Here is a 25,056-nt window from a genome sequence, read left to right as displayed (position 1 = left end):
GCAGGTTTAATGTCAGTAGGAAGTTGTAGCGTCCCCATCAGGAATCATTACGTTACCCTTGTATAAAGGCATCTCTGAGACGTCCAATAGTCCCTGAACGCCTCCTCATGAGTCCAGCTGATCAGATCCACTTGGAGAACAGGTGGCATTCCTCGATCTGCACATTAATCACATCCTTTATGATTCAGATCGCATGAATTCCTTCAATATGTCGGCCTCACGCCTGCCGGGGGGGGGGGGGGGGGGGGGGGGGGAGGGGGAGGAGGGGGGGGGGGGGGGGTCTTTGTTGGTGAAGAATGGGAGGGGTCGCCTGTGGAGGGGCGTCCTGCGAGCCGGCAGATGGCCGATGGGACGAGCAAACAAAGGTGGACGGAGGACTTTCTCTTTTCAGAGCGGATCGTCTGAAGGGGGAGGGGGGAGGGGGAGGGGTGAACCTGCAAACAGTCCAACTTTTACTGATGCTGAGAAATCTGATATCATGACCTCGAATTTTATTTTGAAAGTCCCTACACAAGTCTGTATTTTATTTTGAAGGTCCCTACACAAGTCTGTATTTTATTTTGAAGGTCCCTACACAAGTCTGTTTTTTATTTTGAAGGTCCCTACACAAGTCTGTTTTTTATTTTGAAGGTCCCTACATAAGTCTGTATTTTATTTTGAAGGTCCCTACACAAGTCTGTGTTTTATTTTGAAGGTCCCTACACAAGTCTGTATTTTATTTTGAAGGGGACAGCTGCTGACTCTCTTTAAGAATCAGATAAATGAGGTCTGATGTTGATGTTTTGATTCATTGGTCTGTTGTTGTCTTCGTGTTTTTAAAAGTCAGTCAACATTTTTATTTTAATAACAACAATCACAGTTTTCTTCCTCCTCTGATTAAATCCCGTCACTCCTCCTCCTCGTCTTAGTCGGGACGTTCCAGCTGTCGAGGTTTCTCCTCAACACTTCACATCCTCATTTCAATAACAGAGGTCAAAGGTCCCCCCCCCCCCCCCCGCTCTGACAGGATGGGCGTCGAGCGTTCTGGTAAAAACACACTGAACCTCGAGTCCGCCACGATCTCTGACCCCTCCCCCGACGCACTCGTTCTGCTTCAGAAAGCCTCTTTCTCAAATTGAGGATTGATTTTTGAATTATTTCTGATCATGTTTGGAGGAGGGACTGAAGGTCCTGGAAGGTCACCTCCAAGGTTATGGAAAGTCCTGGTAGTAGTTTGAGTCAGTAAATCTGCTTTCTCTTTTAAATATTCATGTTCTTAATAAAGTGTCAAAAACTATATTTCCTCTCAGAACTGTGGCTTTGTGGACCTGAGTCCAGGTTCTGTATCCAGTCTGGTGTTTTCTTTCACAGCTGCTCCCGACCCGTCTCTGGTTCTGGAGTCTTTTAACTTGGACTTGTTGGTCTCTAGAAGTAGCTGTGACTTTCTGTAGATCTTGTGGACGTAAAGCTGGAACTTCTCTCTGTCTCTTTGTCTTCGGGGTGTTTGACTTGTTCTCCTCTCAGGGAACAGACTTGTCTTTGACTCATGGAAGACTTGTTTTTTTCTGTGATTTTTCACCCTTAAATGTAGAAATCAAGTCTATCCTCTGAAAATAACTCTGTGAGTCATGACTGTCTACAATGGGTGTAACACCCGAGTCCCACTGTCTGTGATGTTTTCAGAGTTTTCAGAGTCCTATCTTCACTTTGTTTACATCGCCTGGACGGCCGGCTGACTCCTCCCCTCGTGTATAAAAGTTGTTTAATTGAGGGACTAGAGAAAAGAAGAATAACATACTGTACTCACTGCTTAACTGTGTTTCTAGATCACGCTCATTTCAGGTAAATTTACATGCAGTGTGAAGATACCAGCATAATAAAGATCGCTAGCATTAGCATGCTAACACAACAATGCAGCGCCAGTTGTTTTGGTTTCATGCTGGTGCTCAAGGGCGACATCTGCTGGATCAAAAGATCACATATAAAGACTTTAATGACCTGTCTTCAGTCTCATTGTTTTCTGTCTTGGACTTCTTAACTGTGTTTAAGATTTGACTCGAACCTTCTCCATCTTATGGATGTCGAGTCTCAGTCTCGTTAGCTTCGTGACTCGGGGGCGCTGGTGGTTAGTGTGCGCGCCCCATGTATGGAGGCTGTGGTCCTCCAAGGGTTAGGGTTAGGTTCATCCCCCACTCTCTCTCTCTCTCTCTCTGATTTCTGACTCTATCCACTGTCCTAGCTCTCTATTAAAGGCACAAAAAGCCCAAAAATAAATCTTTTAAAAAAAAGCTTTGTGACTCGGACTAGTCTCAATCTTTTCTTCGTCTTGTCTCCATCCAGTCGACGAGTTTCTCCAAATTCTGTTTTCTGAAAGTCGATTATTAATTTAGCGTTTAGCTTCTCTGATGTGAGTTTTTGCTAATTAACTGCTTTATTTTAAATATCTCATTAATGAAATGATCTTAACTCGTAAAGTTTGCATGTGATGCTGTCGATTTTAAGGAGCTGAAAACTTCCTTCAAACTGCTGCCGTCCGATGACCTCATCCCGCCTCAGTCGACTTTAAAGAAACAAAGAGAGAAAAAGGAGGAGAAAATTACTTTAAATAGCAGAAAACCAAAATAAACAGAAGACGGAGCGAGGTCTGGTTTGAGGAGCAGAGACGTCATGGAAGAAGAGGGAGGGGAGGTATACAAAAGACAAGTCTGTGTGCTGCTGAAGCCCCTCCCTCCCTCTGTTCTCCCCCAACACACGAGTGTGTGTAAAGAGAGGGGGCGAGCGACATAGACAAAGACAGGGAGAGAGAGAGAGCGAGGGAGGGCAGCTGGAGGCGACAGAGCGAGCTTTAGTAGAGAGAGAGAGAGAGGAGGCAGAGGACGGAGTATGAAGGAGACGCAGAGTTTCTGTTTATGAAAACTATAAAACGGTAAAAAAGACTCACTCATTTTGACTTCACTCAAACTTTTTTTAATTTATGCAAATGAATCTCCATTTTGTTTTTGTTTATTCATGTAAAATTTTTAACTTCTCTTGCTGCAATTTTAACATTTATCTTTAATCGTAAATCACTTTATTCTGACTTTTAAAAAAAGGTACAAAAACTTGTAAAACATTGTTTTGTTATTTGTTGCACGTGATGCAGTTTGACTTCATGTTGACTGTTTCAGAGAGGAAACACCTGATGGAACATTATTAGATTTGACCGACACTGGAAACTATTTGAATGTTTGTACTTAGCAGCAGAAACACAAGAAAGGAGAGGTTGTTGTTGTTGTGGCTCATAGGGGTTGGTAGATGTGCTAAGCGACGATTTAAAAGATACAAAAGGTGTAAAAGTACTAAACTTGATCCGGCTTTGTAAAGGGGGGCGTGCAGACCTGCTTCACGGCCTGCACACATCAGAGCATTATTCTCTCTTCTTGGGGGCTTTTTGTGCCTCCAAAAAGAGAGGAGGACAGTGGATAGAGTCGGATACCGAGGAGAGAGAAAGAGGGGGATCGACCTGTGGGAAAGGAGCCACAGGTCAGATTCGAACCCGGGCCGCCTGCCTGGAGGACCACAGCCTCCATACCACTGACCTACCAGCATCCCGTGTCGTGTTGCTTTTTCTCCTTATTTTCGATCTGCAGTCTCTGTGGACACTTAATGCACCGAGGCCTCTAATGGAGTCCAGCTTTAATATGTGACAACATGCAGCAGCACCTGGAGAGTAAAGGGACCGAGCATTCAAATTGGGTGGGCTTTTATTTGACGTTTTACGATATTTCCATTTAAAGGTCAGGGGTCAGGGTTAGATGGATTGGCTTTCCCTCGTGTTGTAATTTGTTGTTTAGGATTTGTGTTTATGTTTTTTTGAGGATTAAAAGTTTCTTTATTTTGAGCAATGTAAATATTCTCTTTTATAAAAAAACATGTTCACACATAAATGAAGTAGCAGCAGGAGCATTATAGCAGCAGGTCTGTAGGTTTTGTTTTTGTGGTTAAATAGCATCAGTTTAATGATTTCAGGGTCTTAATGTGCTCTCCCCTCTCACCTGTCTGCAGTGAGGTCACAGTGAGCTCACACAGGTAAACTTTGACAGACTCCAGGCTACGTTAGCGGCTACAATCAGAACACATGTCTCTGAATCAAATGTAGCTGAATTGTGGGTAATGTAGGCTCAAGGATTTGAAGAAGAAAAAGAGCAGTCAACAGATTCAGCTGATGAGAGATAGTTTCCTGTCTGGATGCTGCAAACACAAAATATTAAAGCAAGTCTGCAGAGTTAAAGGCTTTATATGTGATTTTTTGATCCAGCAGATGTCGCCCTTGAGCTCCAGCATGAAACCAAAACAACTCGCGCTGCATTGTTGTGTTAGCATGCTAATGCTAGCGATCTTTATTATGCTGGTATCTTCACACTGCATGTAAATTTACCTGAAATGAGCGTGATCTAGAAACACAGTTAAGCAGTGAGTACAGTATGTTATTCTTCTTTTCTCTTGTCCCTCAATTAAACAACTTTTATACACGAGGGGAGGAGTCAGCCGGCCGTCCTGGCGATGTAAACAAACTGAAGATAGGACTCTGAAAACTCTGAAAACATCACAGACAGTGGGACTCGGGTGTTACACCCATTGTAGACAGTCATGACTCACAGAGTTATTTTCAGAGGAGATACTTGATTTCTACATTTCTTCTGGGTAGACGAAAAATCACATAGAAAGCCTTTAAGAGTCCTGTGGGGCCACCGGGGGGCCTTCAGGTCATTTCAGCCCGAGACCCTCCAGGAGGTAAATCCAGCCCTGGGTTCAGGTGTTTTTGTTTGCATTTGTCGTTTTTTTTTAATCACTTGGTGCAAAATACTTAGACATGGTGGCTGTAGTAGCAGTTGCAGTGACTTTGTGTTTCCTTTTCTGGCATGAAAAATCTCAGCACAGACATCAATCAGCCATGTATAAACTTGTGTTTCATGCCTGACTTCACATTTCCTGGCAGACAATGTGCAGCGTTTGTAGTTTTTCTGTAATTTATAGCCTCTGCCTGGCTCGTGTTGATGATGTCATCGTCCTTCATGCTCCTCCAGGTAGTGATGGGAAACACAGACAGTCACAGCGGCTTCGTCCCGCCTGCCAAAACCCCCGGCTCGCTCCTCGTCGCCTCAAAGAGGGAGGAGGTGCCGTCGGCTCGTAGCTGGTGGAGGAACAACCAGGGAGGAGGCAGGTCCAGGGGGAGGAGTTATCAGAACCAGAACACCACCTGGCACTATGACCACACCCCCAGAGACTTGGCGAGAGGAGGAGCTAAACTGGGAGCTGGATCTCCTCAGAGGTTCAGGAGTCAGTTTGGATTCTTGGAGAACGGAAGAGGAAGTAACAGAGTTTGTGGGGAGTGCACGTCCTCACAGAGCGGCGGCAGCGGCAGCCCGAAGGTGCTGCTCAGCAAAGATGGCAGCATGAGGGTGGAGTTTACCAAGACCAGGGTCGTCGCCATGGAGACACAGGGACTCAACGGATTGGCCGCCACCTCCTTGACTGCGACCCCAGTCGGTGACGCCTCGCTCCGCACCAGCAAGGGCAGTTCACTCAGCTCAGACGGCTCCTGGTACGACTCTCCGTGGGGGAGTGGCGGCGGCGGTGAGCTCGCTGACAACGTATTCATGAGTGCGGTGAACAGCAGCGGATACACGGCCTTCTCTTCCGCACCTGCAGAGGAGAAAGCCACCTCTAACGGCAGGTTTAACACCTTTTTCTCAGCACCCAGATTTACCTCGAGTCTCCTCTTCCCCGCCGCTGAGACGAGCGAGTTCCCCTCCTCCTCTACGGGATACAACACCTGCTCCTCCGGACGGACGGAGGACAGCGGCATCGGGGACTCTGTGATCCTGCAGCCTGACCTGACGGACTTCAGCGTGGACGACATTTACTCCAGCCACAACACGCTGCCCACTTTCCCCACCCAACCTGACGTCTCCCTGCAGCAGCAAAGGACCGCCTCCTCCTCATCGGTGCTGCTAGATGATGTCATCCAGGAGGAGGAGAGGTCAGGAGGAGAAGGCGTGGAGAAGTGTTACTCCTCCATGACACTTCCCTGTCGTAGGACCGCCCCCCTCAGCACCTCCGCCGCCTCCGTCACCTCCGGGAACGGCCGCAAAGACTTCCTGAAGAGTCGAATCAGGCAACTCAGCGACTGGACAGGAAGTCTGAGCAGGAAGAAGAGGAGGATCCAGGTGAGAAACATCAACATTTTTAACATCTTCTGAGAGGAAATCTGTATATTTATGAAAGCTTTGAAATATTTGTTCTCGGGGGAACATTTCCTCTGTGGGTGTTAGTTCAGAAGTTTCTTGAACACAGAAACAAATTCCCCCCCGGGATCAATAAAGTATAAATTATTATTATTAAAATAACATTATCATTATTTAAACCTTTAGAAACTGTGCTAGAATAAAAACCAGTGAACCTGGTTCAGCCTCCACATATACAGTATGCTTCCTAATATAATGAAGAAATGTTCATCGTTATGCAGACGATACTCAACTATATGTATCAGATGACAGCAGTCGCTACGTACACTAGAAGCATGCCTCACCTCAGAGAGACTTTTTATAATGATAAAGCGGTTCTAGATGACTTCCTGCACCACTGTTAGGAGTCTTTGAGTTCTACTTGATCAGGATATGTCCGTCACATAAAACAAACACGTCTGAAAGACAGCTTCTTATTGCTAATTTGTAACATCTCTGAGATCAGGCACATTCTGCCGTAAAACTACATGGAGAAAAAAGTTCATATATGAGTTAACTCTGAATTATTGCACTTCTAATTGATTGATTGACAATATTAAATGTACTAAAAGCACCCTACAGCGATGGTTCCCAACCCCCTTCTTTGTATCAACGGAAAGCTGAAGAAAAGCTTTTTACGGTTACATTATGTTTTTATATCCAGGCAGGAAGTAAGAAGTATCTATCATATGTGGGCAAGAAAGTTGTGAATTGTGTTGTTACACTGCTTGTACAAAGTTATAAAACAGTGCGTTAACATCCCTCACGTTTATCCTAAATTATGATTAAAAAGATTTGGAGTGCTAATTACAACATCACTGCGTATGCACATTTTGATCAGCCGACAAAATGAAGAGTTGTATGTCCCTCTACTGGCCACATGAGGAATTACAACACCACTGCTTAGTTTGAAAGATAATCATTAATAATTCCTGACATTTTATGCAAAAAAAATAGACAACTATGAGTCCCTCTGGTGGCAAACGTTTGAATTACAACAACACTTCTCATACACATTAAGAAAAAGGTTTATTGATTAATTAATACATTTAATGGTTTTTACAAAAATGTTATGTCATAATATCCTTCTACTGGCCACTTAATGAATTACAACAACAATGCTTGTTCACATTCTTGTTTTATTGGCCTTTAGCATAATCTTATTTTTATGCATAAAGTGTGATTAATGATGAGGGAAATATTGTTCTAGTGGCCAAAGGAGGAACTACAAAAATGCTGACACGTCTTTATTTCATCTTGTAATGAAACTATTTAAACCAACAATGTTTGATTCCTTCATAGGAGCCGTACGGCAGTGACAACGGTGATGTTTTCACAAGCGGGCTGGCCTCTGGGCTGGGAGGTAGCAGCACCCTGTGGTCCTGCAACCCTCTCCACTCTCTGAACCAAAACCAGAACCAGTTCCCACCAGTTCACTCCTCCAGAAGCCAGATCCAGAGCAGTGACGCCCAGCGGCAGAACGTCTACCAAAACTTCATGCAGGAGCTGGAGACAGGCTGCAGCAGCGCCGCTGACCGGACCGAGCCGTCAGAGGGGGAGGGGGAGGGGGAGGAGGAAGAGGAAGAAGAGGGGGAGGAGGAGATGGACGGGGAGGTGGAGGTCGGAGGGGGGGAGCAGCTGGAAGTCCTGTTTGAGAAGGAGCAGGGCGTGGTGAGACGGGCCGGATGGCTCTCTTTTAAAGCTCTCGTTGCCGTCAACAAGGACAGGAAGCTGGAGCTGGTAGCTCGCCGCAAGTGGAGACACTACTGGGTCACTCTAAAAGGTAACTAATCTTCTAAACCTCTTTTTCTACCAAAATAAAAGCATGTTTGTTACCCTTAGCTTACAACAGTACGAATTACTAAATAAAAGTATAACCTGAAACATTTTGATATACAAAAAGATTAACCATATGACACAGCTATCTTCAATGCTACTTGACATATACATATTTACATTGCATTGTTTTTAATGTCCAACAGGGGGCGACTCCACTGGTTCTAAAAAGCAGTGATTGTATAGAAGTCTATGATAGTTGATTTATACCCTCAGTAAATATTTCTCAAATTGCTTTATGGTTTCAATCTCTAGTTTCAAGTCTTCTTAAACACAGCATGATGTCCATTTAGTAAATTATGGTCCCATTTGGGTCAGATAGACTAGAAAGAGGGGGAGGAGTTTGGGCAGGAGTCGGCTGTTTAGTTTTCAGTTAGAACATTTAATCTCCACCTTCTCATCCAAATATGGCTCCAGAAAACATCAAATTTATCAATGAAGTGTATATTAGAGGCTTTAACAGATGATCATGTTCCCTCAGGTTGCACTCTTCTGTTTTATGACACGTACGGGAAAACCCTCAGCGCTGACCGGGAGCTGTCTCCTCGATACGCTCTGCTGGCCGACGACAGCATCGTCCAGGCCGCCCCCGAACACCCGAAGAAGGAACATGTCTTCTGTCTGAGCAACGCACACGGAGACGTCTACCTTTTCCAGGTGAGAAGACTAAAGCATCACTCTCACTGCACTGCTTCCAGCTGCCCTTAAGTCTTTATGCTAAGCTAGGCTAAACATGACCTGTGTTAAACTCCGTCTGAAAATAAAAAACAGAGAAAATATGTGTTTTAAAGATTTATTATAATAATATAATAATAAGAAATTAGATTTATATAGTGCTTTTTATTATGAGTCCTCCTTCTAAGTTTAGATTCTGGTCCTGAATGCTCTGGATTTGTTTTGACCAGAGAAGGTAGGCGCTTTTAAGACACGCCCCCACACAGAAGTTTTGGATGCCCCTCGGTTTGCCAGATATGAGAGCAGTTATCAGGTCAAACCAACAGTTGTTGCAGTGATTTCCACTGTCTTACTCGTGTGATTAACTCTGCAGCCTGTTGAGACTTATTTCAGGTCTCACCCCTTTCCTTCTATATTTGACTTTGATTGTCTGACTCTTGATTGCTGGCCGAGTTTCTTCCCCCAGTCACACTCTGTGGACGCTGGTTGTGGTTGCTCTCCAGCACAGAACCATCAGAGTCACCACAAAGAGCCCGAGCACATCTCCAGAGTTTCTCTGCATCCCATTTCACTTGATTATGAGTGTGATGCTGCAGGCTTTACTCTCCAGGGCCGATGGTTGAGTCAAGCTTTCGGCTAAATTTCTGCTTTTTTTAACGAGGATGGAAGCGGGCAACAAGAGAAGTGGTTCAGATAGAAGTGATTGTACCCGACCTAAAAAGCCTCTGCATGTTTCTAATAAGCTCCACGAGCAGAAACGTGCTCAAACTAGGATCAATATTGGAGATGCTTTTGAAAAATGGAGAGAGGTTAGAACACAGAAAGGTTTACAGACCCATGCAGAGCTGGATAAACACTGAAGCTTCAGAGTCCACCACATGGTGACCTGAGTGAGCATCCACTCTAGAGAGGAGGGGGGGGGACAGCTCTCTATGATGTTTAGAATTTAGACTGCAGTACACATTTTAAACACTAGGGGTCAGAGTTACATACTGCTACTTGAAGAATGCAGTTACTTTTCTAGCATCTGTTTTAAACTCCAATAAATGCCAGAACAGGATGAGCTGCTTTAAAGGAATAACAAATGTGATGTCCGACATAATAAGCAGCAGAGATCAGAAAAGAGGACCATGCATAGCAGCAGCACGTCCTGTGTCAGCGCTGAGACTCAACAAGAGAGCATTTATCACTTCTTCTTCTTCTTCACACTTTTAACGAGCGTAGAAAGCACTTCTTTATTCCCTGAGTAACTCTCACTCCACTCAGCTGTAGAGTGTGTTTACAGACACACAAATCACATCGCTGGCCTCGTCTCCATGGATCCCTGAGGACTCACTAAAGGGGGGTGATACTGAGGTGTGGAGGAGCTTTTGTCAGAAGCTGAAAGGGGCTGAAGATGGAGGGTGGAGGAGGGTGAAAGCCCGCTAATGGGAGTCATGACACCCCGCTAATTACTGCAACAAATGCTCTTTTTAACGACGATGACCCGACACGTTTCCCTTCTTCACAAAAACACCTGTTAGTGTCAGGAAACACTCTCCTCCATGGGATCATGTTTAGGCCTTAAATCTCTCATTCTCTGCAATGTTTAGAATTTGGACTGCAGTACCCAATTTAAACACTAGGGGTCAGAGTTACATACTGCTCCTCGAAGAATGCAGTTACTATTAAAAATGACTGAACCTCCTTTCCTCTTCTTCTTCTTCTTCTTCTTCTTCTTCTTCTTCTTCTTCTTCTTCTTCTTCCTTTCAGGCCACCAACCAGACCGACCTGGAGAACTGGGTGACGGCGATCCACTCGGCGAGCGCCTCCTTGCTGGCGAAGCGTCAGGGAAAGGAGGACACGCTGCGTCTCCTGCGCTGCCAGAGCCGCTCGCTGCTGCACAAGATCGACATGGACGGGAAGATGAAGAAGATGGCCGAGCTGCAGCTGTCCGTCATCAAGGAGCAGAAGAACAGGAAGGCCGTGGAGAGCCAGGTCAGTGCGTTCAGGTGTTTACTGATGCATTGGTAAAAAAGGTGTCATTGGGGATCAGTCATAAACAGAAGTCCAAATATTGTTTCATTTTTTGTTTTTTTGTTTTTTTTATACTTTGTTTTTATTTTTGAAGAGTTGCTTCATTCAGATGGTTATATAGAAATTAATACACAGACATACATACACATCAAAACAATAAAATAAGAGAGAGAAAAAAGTAAAATAAAATAAAAATAAAAAAATAAAAAAATAAAAAAATAAAAAAATAAAAAAATAAAATTAAAATAAAATTAAAAAAAAATAAAAATTAAAATAAAAATAATAAAATAAAATAAAATAAAATAAAATAAAATAAAATAAAATAAAATGAGGAGGTGACCGAATGGATTACCCAGAAGGATCACTTCATGTTTTTAGGAGAGTGAAGCCCTGACATCTTCTTTATCAGTTTGAACACGCTCAGTTTATGAGACAACATCTGGAGTTTAAAGTTCATAGAAACAAATTGTAGAAAGGACAAAAAACAAAGAGACAGCAGCAGCTCAGAGAGTCTGAGGAAACTCTCTCTCTCTCTGTCATGTGGTGCTCATGATGTAACAAACAGCCTTCAGGATGTTCAGACAGCTGCAGAGCGGAGTAAACGTCCTCGCTCGCTCTCACGTGGAGTCCACTTTAACATCAGTTCCAGATGTTCGGGGGCTGTTACCGGCAGCCTGAAACAACAGGACGGTTTCCCGCTGACGAGGGATCCAGATGAGACTTGTTGGAGTGACATCATGAAGCAAATGTTGAGGTGGTGAAACTCGCAGCTCTAAAGTCAAACCGTGGTGTGAAGAGAGGGATTTTATTATTCTATAGGTGGCTTTAACAGCAGAAGATAAACTCACTGCCATTTACCCAGAATCCTCTGAATCTAAATATTGGATTTATGTTGCTTCCTTCAGGAGGAAACTTCAAATAACGACGATAAGATCTGTTATTGTTGTTATATATATATATATATATATATATATATATTTTATTTTATTTAACCTTTATTTAACCAGGAAAGAAACTCATTGAGATTAAAAATCTCGAGTGTCCTGGCCAAGACAGGCAGCAAAACATTAACAGAGTTAACACGGACAACGAGCATCCAATCTTTCAAATACAAAATAAATTAGACATTAAAAGACACAAATAACAAATCCGAACAGCAAAATGTTTGTCAAAAATCATCCACAAGTACATCAGGAAGAACATCTACAGCCAGATGTGTCCGCTCCCAGGTCATTTAACTTCCTCTTAAAAGCATCCAACGAGAGAAGTTCATTAAGTTTCAGCTCTTTTTGTAATTCCTTCCATGATGGACTTTAGCAGCTAGCTTTGTTGGCACTCAAACTTTAACTAACTGACAGATGTTTGAATTCTATATTTCATATCTTTGACTCATTACAGTACCTGTTTAATTTAAAACTTTCTCATGAACACGTAAAACTTTCAACTCTTGTGAACATTTCTTTTGAGCACAAGACGTTTTCTTACAAGCGTGGGTTACTTTCCCTTTAGGGGCCGATAAGTGTCAATAGATTCATCTTTGCATTTTCTTGGACTTTGGGACTTGTTGTAGCACCCTCTAATGGCAGACCGGCGCTGGGCAGACGTTGTCATGTAGTATAAAACATAGTCGGACGTCTTGATGTTGCACAACTCTATCCCCTCCTCTCTTTTTTTCTTCTTCTGTGACTTTTTCCCACGCCACTACAAGTTCAGTAAACTTGACATGAGACAGACTTCATAAAAACACACAAAGTGCGATACAAATCTAGACACCAGCGCGTTCTAATGGGAACACAAACTGTTTTTTATTTACTGTTCCATCTCTGTTTCATAGAGCTGATGTTTTATAATCTCTCCATCGTCTCGTCTATTCTCTCTGTCTCCTCGTCTCTGGATGGTTAATTGAATGCTGAGCGGGCAGATTAGCCTTTAATCTTCGCTCGGAGGAGTTCAAACAGCAGAGCTGGGATCAGTTTCACAGAGAGAGTTTAAACAGCTGCTCACACACACAGTCCCACTTTACTCTCATTCAGTCAGTGGATTTTAGTGTTATAGATTTTCTAAGTCTGAAGACTCGGTTGAGTTCATCACTGTTACAAAGGAAATCAATCTGAGTCTAATTAAATGTCTTAACGTAATAACTCTCTTTATATCAAGCAAGCCCTGACTGTTCCTTTAAATCACACAAACAAGTTCACTATTTATTCTTAAAAATACAAGATCAGTCAGATGGATTGAATGTGAGTAGGGCTGTCAAACGATTACATTTTCTAACCCCGAATAATCACAAAATTTCAATAGTTAATCATGATAAAGTGAGGTCAAACAGCTCAAAGTAATGGTAACAAAGGTCAATGTGTGATGTCATAAGGTCAATGTGTGATGTCATAAGGTGGATATTACTTTGGACTAATCAGCTGAGCTGTCTGAGAGTTTGTTGAATTGAAATGAGACATTCAAAGATGCAGCAGTGTTCTTGTTTTACATCACTGAGACTACAGGGAGACACTGAGGACCACTATCTACGGAGAGCCTGAAGGGACAAACATGAGATTAATCATAATCTCAGTTTGTTTTTATGACCCTGTTTGTACAGATCCAGCAGTGGGAGCAGAACCTTGAGAAGCTGAACCTGGATCTGTTCCGGTTGAGGTGTTACCTGTCCAGCCTGCAGGGTGGCGAGCTCCCCAACCCCAAGAGCCTCCTCGCCGTGGCCAGCCGGCCCTCCAAGAGCATGCTGGGACGTCTGGGAGTATTCTCTGTGTCGTCATTCCACGCCCTGGTAAGAAAACCTGTCCTGTTAAAAAAAGAAAAAACCCCTGTCCTAGTTGTTTCACTTTTTGAGTCATCATGTTGGACTTCTCGTTTTTGTCCTCAGGTGTGCAGTCGAGATGAGGAGGTGTTGAGGAGGAGGTGGAGGTCTCTGTCAGGAGGAGGCAGCAGGAGGCGGGGCCTGCCGTCCTCTCTGAAGGTTCTGGATGGAACGAACAGACGCAGCAGAGACAGCAGACACTCCACGTCCCAGGTAATACAACACACTGACAAACTGCTGACGGGGCACTGCAGCCGTTATAACATCTTTCTGCAGATTTAAAAACTATTTAAGTTCCATAATTTGTCTTAAACTGAGTCCTAAGCAGGTGTTAGGTCTTTTATTTATAGTATTTTAAAGATAGGATGACGTGGAGGATGAGGAGGAGGGAATGATACTCGAATTATACTCCACAGTATCATCTGCATAACAAGACAGTTTATTAAAGAAACGGCAGCGCTGCTCACTTGATTTAACGGGATACTGAGGTTAATTTGTTTTCAGCTAATATTCAGGGTACGATAACTATGCAGAGATCTCAAGAAAACGCCTTTAAATGCTATTTAACACATAAAAACCAGCTTATTTATCTTGAGATAACGTAAATTAGTCAATATCTCGGAAAAAAAACGACTGGAAAATTACTCGTTCTTACAGGAAAACTAGAGATGTTATCTCAGAAGGACAGAAATAAGTCAAGCTCTCTCAAAAAATAAAGTAATGTACTCGTTATCAGGGGAAAGCAGCGTAATTAACTCAAAATAACGACGTAGAGAAGTTGAGATCTTGAGGAAACAACTGGAAATGATTCGTCATCACAGGAATAAAGGAGTGAAAAAAAGAGACGTGAGGATGTTTGTCTGCTTCGGGCTGCCGTAGAATCGTTTTTTAGAACAGTTTTACAGTCAGCACAGATTTTATGACAGAGTAGCGACGATGAACATGATGTTTTTGAGATGAAAAAAAAGAATGATGGGAATTTCGCTTCTATCTTGCTTTTTTGGTCACGTGTTTAGCATGGATTTCAATACTCAATACTTCTCAGTGTTCACTGATTGGAGGTTCAAACTGTTTCTGATTCTTTCTCAGACTCTAAATCTTGCCGTTCAAACTGACCTCGAGTGCGGCGCCCTGGTAGCTGAACAGTGACATCACCTGACACACCTTGTTTCCTGTCCGGCCTCAGCTCACTCTTCAGTTCAGTACTCTCTAAAAATCCTGATCTGACGCATTGCAGTCGTGTGTGTTTTTGATGCCAGATGTTTTGGCTTCTCTTGATTTCTGTCTCTGCTGAAACTCCTCGGTGCTCTAACTCGCTGGAGTTCCCATCATGCACTGCTCCTGAAGGGGCCCCCTCCTCTGGATAAACATGGAGCTATTTTAAGAGTCTGAGCGCCCGGAGGAGGATAAATCTTTACTCTTGGTTCTGTGTTTGTACAGAGAGACGTTTTTACACATCTCCTCATGTTCTCTGCTGGCTTCTCTCCCACTCATTTACTCGACGCCTCTCGTTTTATTTTCTTTGAATGTGTGTCCATGTTTCTTTTCTCCTCTCCGGGTAAACATGATGTGGCACAAAGTTTGTGGTAAATCTGGTTGGGGTTTGGGTTAACCAGTGTTAACCATGCAGCTGCAGCTTGCAGACGTTTGTCTCCAGAGTCCTGTGATGATTTTAAACGTCCAATCAGCTGTTTTTTAAATCATCTCACAGATTCTTAAGACGTTTGCATCTTTGTGGCATTTAATGGATCTAATTTCAAAGTTATATTAGTGTGGATCTTCATGATGGGTTTTGGTTTCCTGCGTTTGTCGACACCTTCACCTCCAACTTCCTATCCAGGTCGATCTATTCTGTGCAGTTTGACGCATGCTTGCGACGACCTCAGTCAAAAATAGACTCGCAGCAGTATTTATCTCTGGTCTGAATCCGTTTCATAGTTTTCGGCCTCGAGCCACAGAGAATCTGAAGTCTGACACACTCGTGGATTTAATCCCTGAGTTCTGTCTGCAGGAGTCAAACAGCACCAGAGCAGCTCAGACTCCCTGCTGGTCTACAAGAAAGACCCGCCCACATCAGGGGCCAGGGGCAGGGTTAGCATGACCAAAACAAAACCGTGCTCATCACTTTGTTGTGACCACCATTTTGAAAAAACTAGTCGTGAGCTCAAACAAAAGGAGAAGCAGCAGTGGTCTGAGGAGGTGACCAGCTGATGTTTGATCTTCACTGTCCGGAGCAATCCTGACAACAGAACAAATTCTTTGGACCTGTCGGGTTTGAACGCCTGTGCTGGTTTGCAAAGCCAGGAGAAAGGAAACGCTGTAGTCCTTAATGGTTTCTGATGTTTATGTGGATTAAAAAGTGATTAAAGCTCATAACTTAAACGCTGACTGAGTAAAGCTGAACGCCCTTATAAGGAGTTCTGGTTGACTCTGTATGCTGATGATGTGTGGAAGTGTACGTTTAATGATGATGATGATGTGTTTACTGCCCGTCTGTGATCCTCAGACTCTACACAGACTGCGTCTCCACAAACCTGTAATTTCAGCTCGGCTCAACCCGCTCGTTTAAATCAAAGTCGTCTGTTTGTCCCTCGACTCATCTGGGTTTAATTTCCTGTAAATATAGACCGAGAGAGTATTTATAGTTTGTCCTGAGTCATTACTGTGTGTGTGTGTGTGTGTGTGTGTGTGTGTGTGTGTGTGTGTGTGTGTGTGTGTGTGTGTGTGTGTGTGTGTGTGTGTGTGTGTGTGAGAGAGCATGTGTCAGAGAGCGAACGATCTGTTTTTCGGTGTCGACTGGAACTACAAACTATTTAATGTATATAAAAGGAAGGACGCAACAGGAAGTGAACGTGGCTTTATTTACCCGGAGAGTTTGAGTTATTAAACAATAAATAACAGAATAGTCCATGTGTGAGGAAGAACCAGGAGACCCTGATAAGAGGAGCTCCTGCTGATGGTTAGTTTGAGGACCCCAGAGGCTATTGTCTCCAAGCAGGCGGCCCGGGTTGGAATCCCACCTGTAGCTCCTTTCCTGCATGTTACTCCCCACTCTCTCTCTCTTTCTCTCTCTCAAACTCAAAAATGTTCCGATCAAAGGAACAAAAGATCCCATCAGACTTTAAAGTGAGAACGGCCACTTTGTGTTGTCACCGTGTGCTGCCACCTGTCGCCTCTCCTGACCCCCCGAGGAGGAGGAGGACAGATGTTTCAGCAACCTGCTGATCTGTGGACAAACAGAGGGGGAGGAGGAGGAGGAGGAGGAGAGGGGGAGGAGGAGGAGGAGAGGGGGAGGAGGAGAAGGAGGAGAGGGGGAGGAGGAGGACAGATGTTTCATAGCAACCTGCTGATCTGTGGACAAACAGAGGGGGAGGAGGAGGAGGAGGAGGAGGAGAGGGGGAGGAGGAGAAGGAGGAGAGGGGGAGGAGGAGGAGAGGGGGAGGAGGAGAAGGAGGAGAGGGGGAGGAGGAGGAGAGGGGGAGGAGGAGGAGGAGGAGAGATGTTTCATAGCAACCTGCTGATCTGTGGACAAACAGAGGGGGAGGAGGAGGAGGAGGAGGAGAGGGGGAGGAGGAGGAGGAGAGGGGGAGGAGGAGAAGGAGGAGAGGGGGAGGAGGAGGAGGAGAGGGGGAGGAGGAGAAGGAGGAGAGGGGGAGGAGGAGGAGGAGAGGGGGAGGAGGAGAAGGAGGAGAGGGGGAGGAGGATTAAAAGCTCTGAGTCTTTTCTTCTCCCAGAATTCCTTTGTCCCTCTCTGTTAATCCCTCTGAAGAGCCTCTAAATGACTCCTCCCACCTCCTCTCCTCCCACCTCCTCTCCCCCCGCTGTCACATGACCCCCCCTTCCTTCCTTCTTCTCATCTGCACCTCTTTTAACCTCCTACCCTCCTTCCTTCCTTCCTTCCTGTTTCGTCTTACGTCCTCCTGCTGAAGATTCAGTTTTATTTAAATCCTCTTTTGTTTCCTTTTCCCTCTCTCCTTACTTCTCCTCTGTTCCCCTCCTCTTCCCTTCATCTCCTCTCCTTCTTTCATCTCCTCTTCTCTTCATCTCCTCTCCATCTTTCCTCTTCCCTTCATTTCCTTTCCTTCTTTCCTCTCCTCTCGTCTTCCCTTCATTCCTCTTCCCTTCATTTCCTCTCCTCCTCCCCTCGTCTCCTTTCCTCTCTTTTTCCCTTCATTTCCTCTCCTCTTCCCCTTGTCTCTTTTCCCTACCTCCTTTCATCTCAGTCTCTTATCTGGTCTCATACTCCTTCCTTGCTTTCCTCCTCTCATCTCCTTTCCTCTTTTCGTTCCTTCCTCTCCTTCTATCCTTTCCTAGAAAACAAAAGTCAGTTTAAATAAAGTTTTTAATGATTTGAGACGCGTTCAAAAGAAACTGATCATAACTTCACCTGTAATAATACTCAGTCTGTGTGTGTGTGTGTGTGTGTGTGTGTGTGTGTGTGTGTGTGTGTGTGTGTGTGTGTGTGTGTGTGTTTCCTCATGCAGACAGCCGACTGTGCGTCCAATCAGAGTGAGGCGGCGCCCTCTGCAGGCCGTCCAGCAGCTCTGCAGGTGAGTCTCCTTCATGTTCAGTGACATCAGACTTTAACTCGTCGTGTTGTTAAACTCTGATCGTCTGTGTTCTCGTTCAGGTGAGCGATGATCCCGTTCCTCCCCTCGATGTTTTCACGCTGAGCGTTTCTCGACACGACGCCGCAGACGACTTCGGTGAGACCCCCGTGACCCCGAGCAGATGTTTTGAAAGTTTCAAGTCGTTGATGTTTTTCTCTTTTTGTTCTGCAGAAGATAATAAATCTTTGTTTTCATATGTTTTGTGTTTGCAGGTTTCGCGGTGACAGGTCACGTGGACGGAGAGGGGAGGAGTCACATCTACGTGAGCGAGGTGGAGCGGCGAGGACTGTCGGCACGAGAAGGTCAGAGACAGACATTTGTTTTAAACCTGGATCATGTTTTAACTTTAAAGCCTTAATGACAGACAGCTCAACGTTTAAAACATTTTTCCCATCAGGCCTCAGGGCGGGCGACGAGGTCCTGGCTGTGAACGGGCTCTCCGTGTCCGGTCTGGATCTGGACCTGATGCAGAGTCTCTTCAGCCACCAGAGGCTCCAGCTGCTGCTCCGGAGGGATGAGTCCCCCGACCCCGAGGAGCCGGACGCCGTCTGGCCCGACCCCGGTGACCCCGGTGACCCCGGCCTGCCCCCGGCCCACACTGACCCCCAGACCTGGACCAACGGTACGACAGGAAACACTCATTCAGGTTTATGAACGGGAATATTTGAAAAAGTTTTGAATTGAAGCAGGAAATTATTATTAAAGTATTTCTTTAAAAACGAGAAAATTCTAGAATTCTTTGTTGACCTTAAAAATAAAAGGATCAAATATTATCCAAAATGTGGAAAAATTAATACTTTTAGCACATTTTGTCAGGTTAATGTTTGTGGTCTTGGTGTTATTTTTAAACTTGATATCGTTTTTTCATGAATATGTGTTTGTACATTTTTTTGTAGATATATTTTTTATTTTTATTTTGATCGGCGTTTAGTTCATGATGTTCCTGATGTGAAACAAAGATCTTCACTTTATGAGTCCTGACATTAAAACATATAAAACAACCCTTCTTCATTTCACAGACTCTTCATCTTCTCTTTTCGCTCCACACGGCGGCCAGCTTCCTGTTTCTGACCACGTTTCATCCAGACCGTCTGAAGACGCCGAGCTGCAGGTGAGATTTAGAAATGTTCATCACAGCTTGTAAACACAACATTCAAACTGGCCCCTCCTCCTGGGAGGAGAAGAGTCACAAAAAGGTGAAACATGTTCAGAACCGACTCGTGCAACAGAAAACAAGTCTGAACAAGTCGAACTGCGTCTGACAGAGCATCTCATACCACTGCTATGCTGACGATACCCAGCTCTTCCTGTCATTCACACCAGACGATGTTACAGTCTCTATAAGAATCTCATCATGCCTTTCTGATATCTCTAAATGGATGAATGAACGCCACCTTCAACTCAATCTTTCAAAGACTGAGCTCCTTGTCATCCCAGCCAGTCCCTCTATGCAACCACAGATCAATATCCAGCTTGGAACAACCAAACTCATGCCCACAAAGTCTGCAGGAACCTGGGTGTCATGATTGATGACCAGCTAACTTTTAAAGGTTCAAGTAGCCTCAATTGCCCGGTCATGTTGATTTGCCCTGAACAACATCAGGAAGATCAGACCTTACCTGTCAGAACATGCTACATGCTACATGCTACACAGCTCCTGGTACAGGCTCTTGTGATATCACGCATTGACTATTGCAACTCTCTACTGGCAGGTCTTCCTACAGTCACTATCAAACCTCTGCAGATGATACAAAAAGCAGCAGCACGACTGGTCTTCAACCTTCCTAAAAGAGCACATGTCACTCCGCTGTTCATCTCCTCACACTGGCTCCCAGTTACTGCTCACTTACAAAACAGCAACAAAAACGTCTCCTTACTTTAACTCTCTGATCCAGGTCTACACTCCCTCCCCCCCACTACACTCTGCCAATGAAAGGCGTCTGATCCAACCTTCACAACAGGGTCCTAAGTCTCTGACTAGACTCTTCTCCTCTGTCGCCCCCTGGTGGTGGAATGAACTTCCAAACTCCATGTGATCTCCAGAGTCCCTCTGCACCTTTAAGAAAAAGCTAAAGACCCAGCTCTTTATGAATACCTACTAACTTAATGATGATGGTCTCCATATTATTGATGATGATGATGGTAATGACGATGGTTTTTGTTTGATAACGACGACTTATAAGATGGTTTCTATACTGATTAGAGCTCTCAAGAACTGCCCTCAATGTTGTGCTTTGCCTCTGGTCACTTCCTGTCAGCACCTGTGTGTCCAATCAGACTCAAAGCTGATCGTTTGCTCTTACTCACATTGTTCCCTTTTTTCTAGATCCTTGCTTGTGTTGTACTTACTCTCTGATGTACGTCGCCTTGGATAAAAGAGTCTGCTAAGTGAATTGTAGAATTGAAAAGTTTGAATAGAAAGATGTGAACGTGCTGCTGTGGCTCAGTGGTTGTTGTTGCTTCAGTCGTTCAGTGAGCTCACCTGCAGAGATCCTCCCCCTCACTCCTCCCGTGCTTCCTGAACTCAGACGGCGTGCGTGTCATGTGACCGGCTGTCGGCTCAGATAATCCGGTTTACTCCTGCAGGAGTGTGTGTTTGTCAGTCGGTCTGACGGAGGATTAATGGCGTCCTGCAGCAGGATCACGGAGACCTTTTAGATGTTGTTCCTGACCGGCCCCCGGAGGCGCCCTCTGACCCCGGCAGGGCCCCCCTCCTCCTCCTCACTTCTCCTTGGGGATGGGCGCTCTGTGCTGGGTGCTGCCGCTGGAGGAGGACGGGGAGATCCTGGAGAGGAGGAGGAGGAGAAGAGGAGGCGGGGGAGGTCGGAGCGCAGGAGGAAGGCGGTGTGCTGTCTGAGCTGTCGGAGGGCCCCTGAACGCCTCGTCCTGCTGGTTGGTTTGTTGTTTTCATAGCTGGAGGATTTTAAGAGGTTTGTGATTGATCCGAGCAGATAGAATATAAAACCGTCACGGTGAGGAAACAGTTCATCTGAGTTCAGTGTGTGAATAATAACCTCTACGCTGACTGGATGTAAACAATGCAGCTTTGACTTTGTGAATGACACCTTCAGAGCGGTGACAATGAGTCTACCTGTACAGTACGCCCACATAGTTCAATATCATAACGTCATCAAGTCGAAAAATAGGAACTGAGGTCGTCATCTCCTTTCCTTCTTTCTCTCCTTTTCCCTTCATTCCTCTTCCCTTCATCTCCTCTCCTTCTTTTCTCTTCCCTCATCTCCTTTACTTCTTTCCTATCACCTTCCTCTGGTCTCCTTTCCTCTCCTCTTCGCTTTATCTCCTCTCCTTCCTTCCTCTTCCCCTCATCTTCTTTCCCTCTTAAAATAAGAAAATAAGATCTGGTTGTTCACACATGATGCACCTCACAGCAGAGACTGTCCCCTGTCAGACTGAAGGGGGGGGGGGAGGGGTGAAAGCAGGCTTGGTCTCAAAATCGCTCGAGGTGAATTCATCTTATTTTTTCTAGAGGATCAGTGATGTTCCCACCTGCTGAAATGTTGCATTCAATGACCCATTTTCTATAGTCGCTCGTGTCAGTTTTGAGCTGTGTTTTTAGAAACACAGTTCTACTCCGGCTGTTTCATTTTGAAGGCGGTGTGTGATCTAAAGTCTCAGGAGTCGTCTGTCCCGAGAGTTAAAGAGTAGAAACTGAAGTGTTGTGGTCTGTTTTTTAAACGCTGAGAGTCTGCTGCAGGCACGCTGAATTTATCAGCCTGTCAGCAGTTTATTAGAGAATGACAGCGCAGATTATGATGATGAACGAGGCGGCCGGCTGGTTTCCTCCTCGTCCTCTCTCAGGGTCGAGAACGCTTCTGTTTCATTTTTTAAAATCCTCTAAATGTCCAGAAAAAAAGACTGAATTTAGTTTTTTTGTGTTTTTCAGAACGTGGAGCGGGTCTACTCTCTATACCAGACTTTCCAGAATGCCGAGCAGCGGAGGCGGATGTTCCCAAGAACCCGTACAGCAGAGAGGCGGGTCTTCAGCCTCCGAGCCCCGCCCACCTGAGTGTGTGTCAGCGCCTTCGTAAAGTCGTCCAGGAGCTGGTGGACACGGAGAAGTCCTACGTCAAGGTCAGAAGAAATAAAATCTACTGATGTTGTTACAACTTATTTTGTTATTCATAAGAAAGCTGGTTTTCAAGTGATAACTCAATATGTAACTCTGACCCCTAGTGGTTAAAATGGGTACTGCAGTCTAAATTCTAAACATTTTTCAAAAGCATCTCCAATATTGATCCTAGTTTGAGCACGTTTCTGCTCGTGGAGCTTATTAGAAACATGCAGAGGCTTTTTAGGTCGGGTACAATCACTTCTATCTGAACCACTTCTCTTGCCCGCTTCCATCACTGCAACACCTGTTGACCTGATAACTGCTCTCATATCTGACAAACCGAGGGGCGTCCAAAACGCAGGCCGTGTGGGGGGGGTCTTAAAAGCGCCTACCTTCTCTGGTCCAAACAAATCCAGAGCATTCAGGAGCAGAATCTAAAGTTAGAAGGAGGACATTTTCTCTCTGTCTCTGTGTCTCTCTCTCTCTGTCTCTGTCTCTCTCTCTCTCTCTCTCTCTCTCTCTCTCTCTTTCTCTCTGTCTCTCTCTCTCTCTCTCTCTCTCTCTCTCTCTCTGTCTTCTCTCTCTGTCTCTCTCTCTGTCTCTCTCTCTCTCTCTCTGTCTCTGTCTCTCTCTCTCTCTCTCTCTCTCCTCTCTCTTTCTCTCTGTCTCTCTCTCTCTCTCTCTCTCTCTCTCTGTCTCTCTCTCTGTCTCTCTCTCTGTCTCTCTGTCTCTGTCTCTGTCTCTGTCTCTGTCTCTGTCTCTCTCTTTCTCTGTCTGTCTCTCTCTCTCTGTCTCTCTCTCTCTCTCTCTCTCTCTCTCTCTCTGTCTCTGTCTTTCTCTCTCTCTCTCTCTCTCTCTCTCTCTCCTCTCTCTCTCTGTCTCTCTCTCTCTCTCTCTCTCTCTCTCTCTCTCTCTCTGTCTTTCTCTCTCTCTCTCTCTCTCTCTCTCTGTCTCTCTTTCTCTCTGTCTCTCTCTCTGTCTCTCTCTCTCTGTCTCTGTCTTTCTCTCTCTCTCTCTGTCTCTCTCTTTCTCTCTCTCTCTCTGTCTCTGTCTCTGTCTCTCTCTCTTGTTTTCTCTCCTGCCGGTGTCTCTCCGGTCGGCGTCTTCAGACGTCATGGTAAATGGAGTCACCTTCGGCCACCTCACGAGAAAGCATGCATTAAAATGAATGGCAGCTTTCCGTTGCAGCGTGGAGGAGATTGGGCTTGCGGTGGGGAGAAGGTCGGGCACAGCAGCGTGAGGTCGGCCCGCTCGGATGAACAGCGCCGTGGTCATCTTCCTGGATCAGGTGGAGAAGGTGAACCGAGTCGTTGAGACGGGCATCACGGTGAACCAAATGTTTGTACAGGTGACTCCACTGACACAGCCTTCCACCAGAGTCATCCTGTCCAATGTCCCTCCGTTCATAACCGACGAGTTCTCTTAGCAGAGAGCTCTCCAGACATGGGAAGGTGGTGTCCCCCATAAAAAAGATTCTGTCTGGATGTAGATCTGCTGAAACACGTGGTGTCTCACCCGGAGACAACTGTTTATGATACTTAACCTCAACCTCCGCTTCCATGTTAAAGTAGATGATTATGACTACGTGATATTTGCCACCTCGTCGGCTATGAAGTGTTTTGGTTGTGGTGAGGAGGGACACACCGTGAAGGCCTGTCCGAGACAAGGGGATCCGGCTCTCCGCCTGGCCGTGGGGTGACGCCCGGCCCTGTGTCGGGGCTTTCCGCTGCTCCGCCGGTTGCAGCGGAGTGGCGGGAGGCCCCTGGCCTGAGACTTCATCCGCTGCGGCCCGGACCGCGGCATCTGAGCGGCCGATAGCGGCACCGCAGAGCGCGGCAAATCTGCTTCTAAACGCAGAAGGAAAACTAGAGGCACAAAGTATGAGGCAAAGACTAGCAAAGTGGAGGAGGAGGAGGACAGACAGACAGTAGGGGGACAGGGACAGACAGAGGAAAGTGAAAGTGATGACTGTGTCTCTGATAGCAGTGATATATCTGGATTTAAAATAAGTAACAGTCAACAGAAAAAACTTTACTCTGCAGAAATGATTCAGTCGTTTTTAGCAAAAACCAAAAATGCTAAAGGTGTTAAAGTTGAAGAGCATTTCCCAGTTTTAAGTTTGTTTTATACCTCGGCCAGACTCCACATGAGCCAAAAGGAGGAGTCTGGCATCACTAACAAGGAGGTTTTTTAGATTAAAAAACTTGTGTCTAAAGTTAGAAAACAACTGAACAATGATGACGGGAAGAGCTCCAATGTGTGTTTTAATTAATTTATTGGTTTTTATTTTTGTTCTTAATTTCTCACTTATGGATAATTTTAGAGTGGGAAGTTTGAATATAAATGGAGCCAGAGAGTCAAAAAAAAAGAGCAGCTATATATGAAACGGCCAAAATGAAACATATTGATGTTTTTTATTTCCAGGAGACACATAGTGATAGCACCAATGAGGCAGACTGGAGGAGAGAGAGTGGGAGGGGGAAGTCATTTTAAGTCACAACACTTCTCTTAGTGGAGGAGTTGGCTTTCTCCTCTCCAAGTCTTTCACTCCGGTTTCACTGGAGGTCGAGCATTTTATCGAGGGGAGGTTGCTTTTAATTAAAGCACGGTTCGACCTTTTTACTGCAGTTTTTATCAATGTGTATGCTCCAACAATCGGTGCAGAGAGGAAGCTGTTTTTACAAAAAGTTAACCATGTTTTAAATGGCTGTGCCTCGGAGGATTTCTTATTCTTGGGTGGGGATTTTAACTGTACAGAAAATGCATCTTTAGATCGCAACCATGCAGAGC

The 25,056-nt window shown here is 45.1% G+C and overlaps 1 protein-coding gene across 1 annotated transcript in view; it reads left to right on the top strand.

The window, feature by feature from the left end:
- Positions 1–2,773: 2,773 nt before the first annotated feature.
- Positions 2,774–25,056, top strand: part of LOC110002135 (rho guanine nucleotide exchange factor TIAM2) — a 33,058-nt gene continuing 10,775 nt past the window's right edge. Inside the window, 14 exon segments of the mRNA XM_065963777.1 lie at positions 2,774–2,905; positions 5,046–6,188; positions 7,548–8,028; positions 8,563–8,738; positions 10,509–10,733; positions 13,369–13,554; positions 13,651–13,797; positions 18,069–18,134; positions 18,215–18,290; positions 18,407–18,496; positions 18,592–18,840; positions 19,406–19,440; positions 22,099–22,126; positions 22,129–22,286. Of these exon segments, the coding sequence (XP_065819849.1) occupies positions 5,052–6,188; positions 7,548–8,028; positions 8,563–8,738; positions 10,509–10,733; positions 13,369–13,554; positions 13,651–13,797; positions 18,069–18,134; positions 18,215–18,290; positions 18,407–18,496; positions 18,592–18,840; positions 19,406–19,440; positions 22,099–22,126; positions 22,129–22,286 (3,054 nt within the window). The 5' untranslated portion in view covers positions 2,774–2,905; positions 5,046–5,051.

Source organism: Labrus bergylta, chromosome 15 (genome assembly GCF_963930695.1).
Source record: "Labrus bergylta chromosome 15, fLabBer1.1, whole genome shotgun sequence".
Taxonomy (NCBI): domain Eukaryota; kingdom Metazoa; phylum Chordata; class Actinopteri; order Labriformes; family Labridae; genus Labrus; species Labrus bergylta.
The sequence above is the reverse complement of the archived record's forward strand: the minus strand, read 5'-3'. Positions and strand labels throughout refer to the sequence as shown.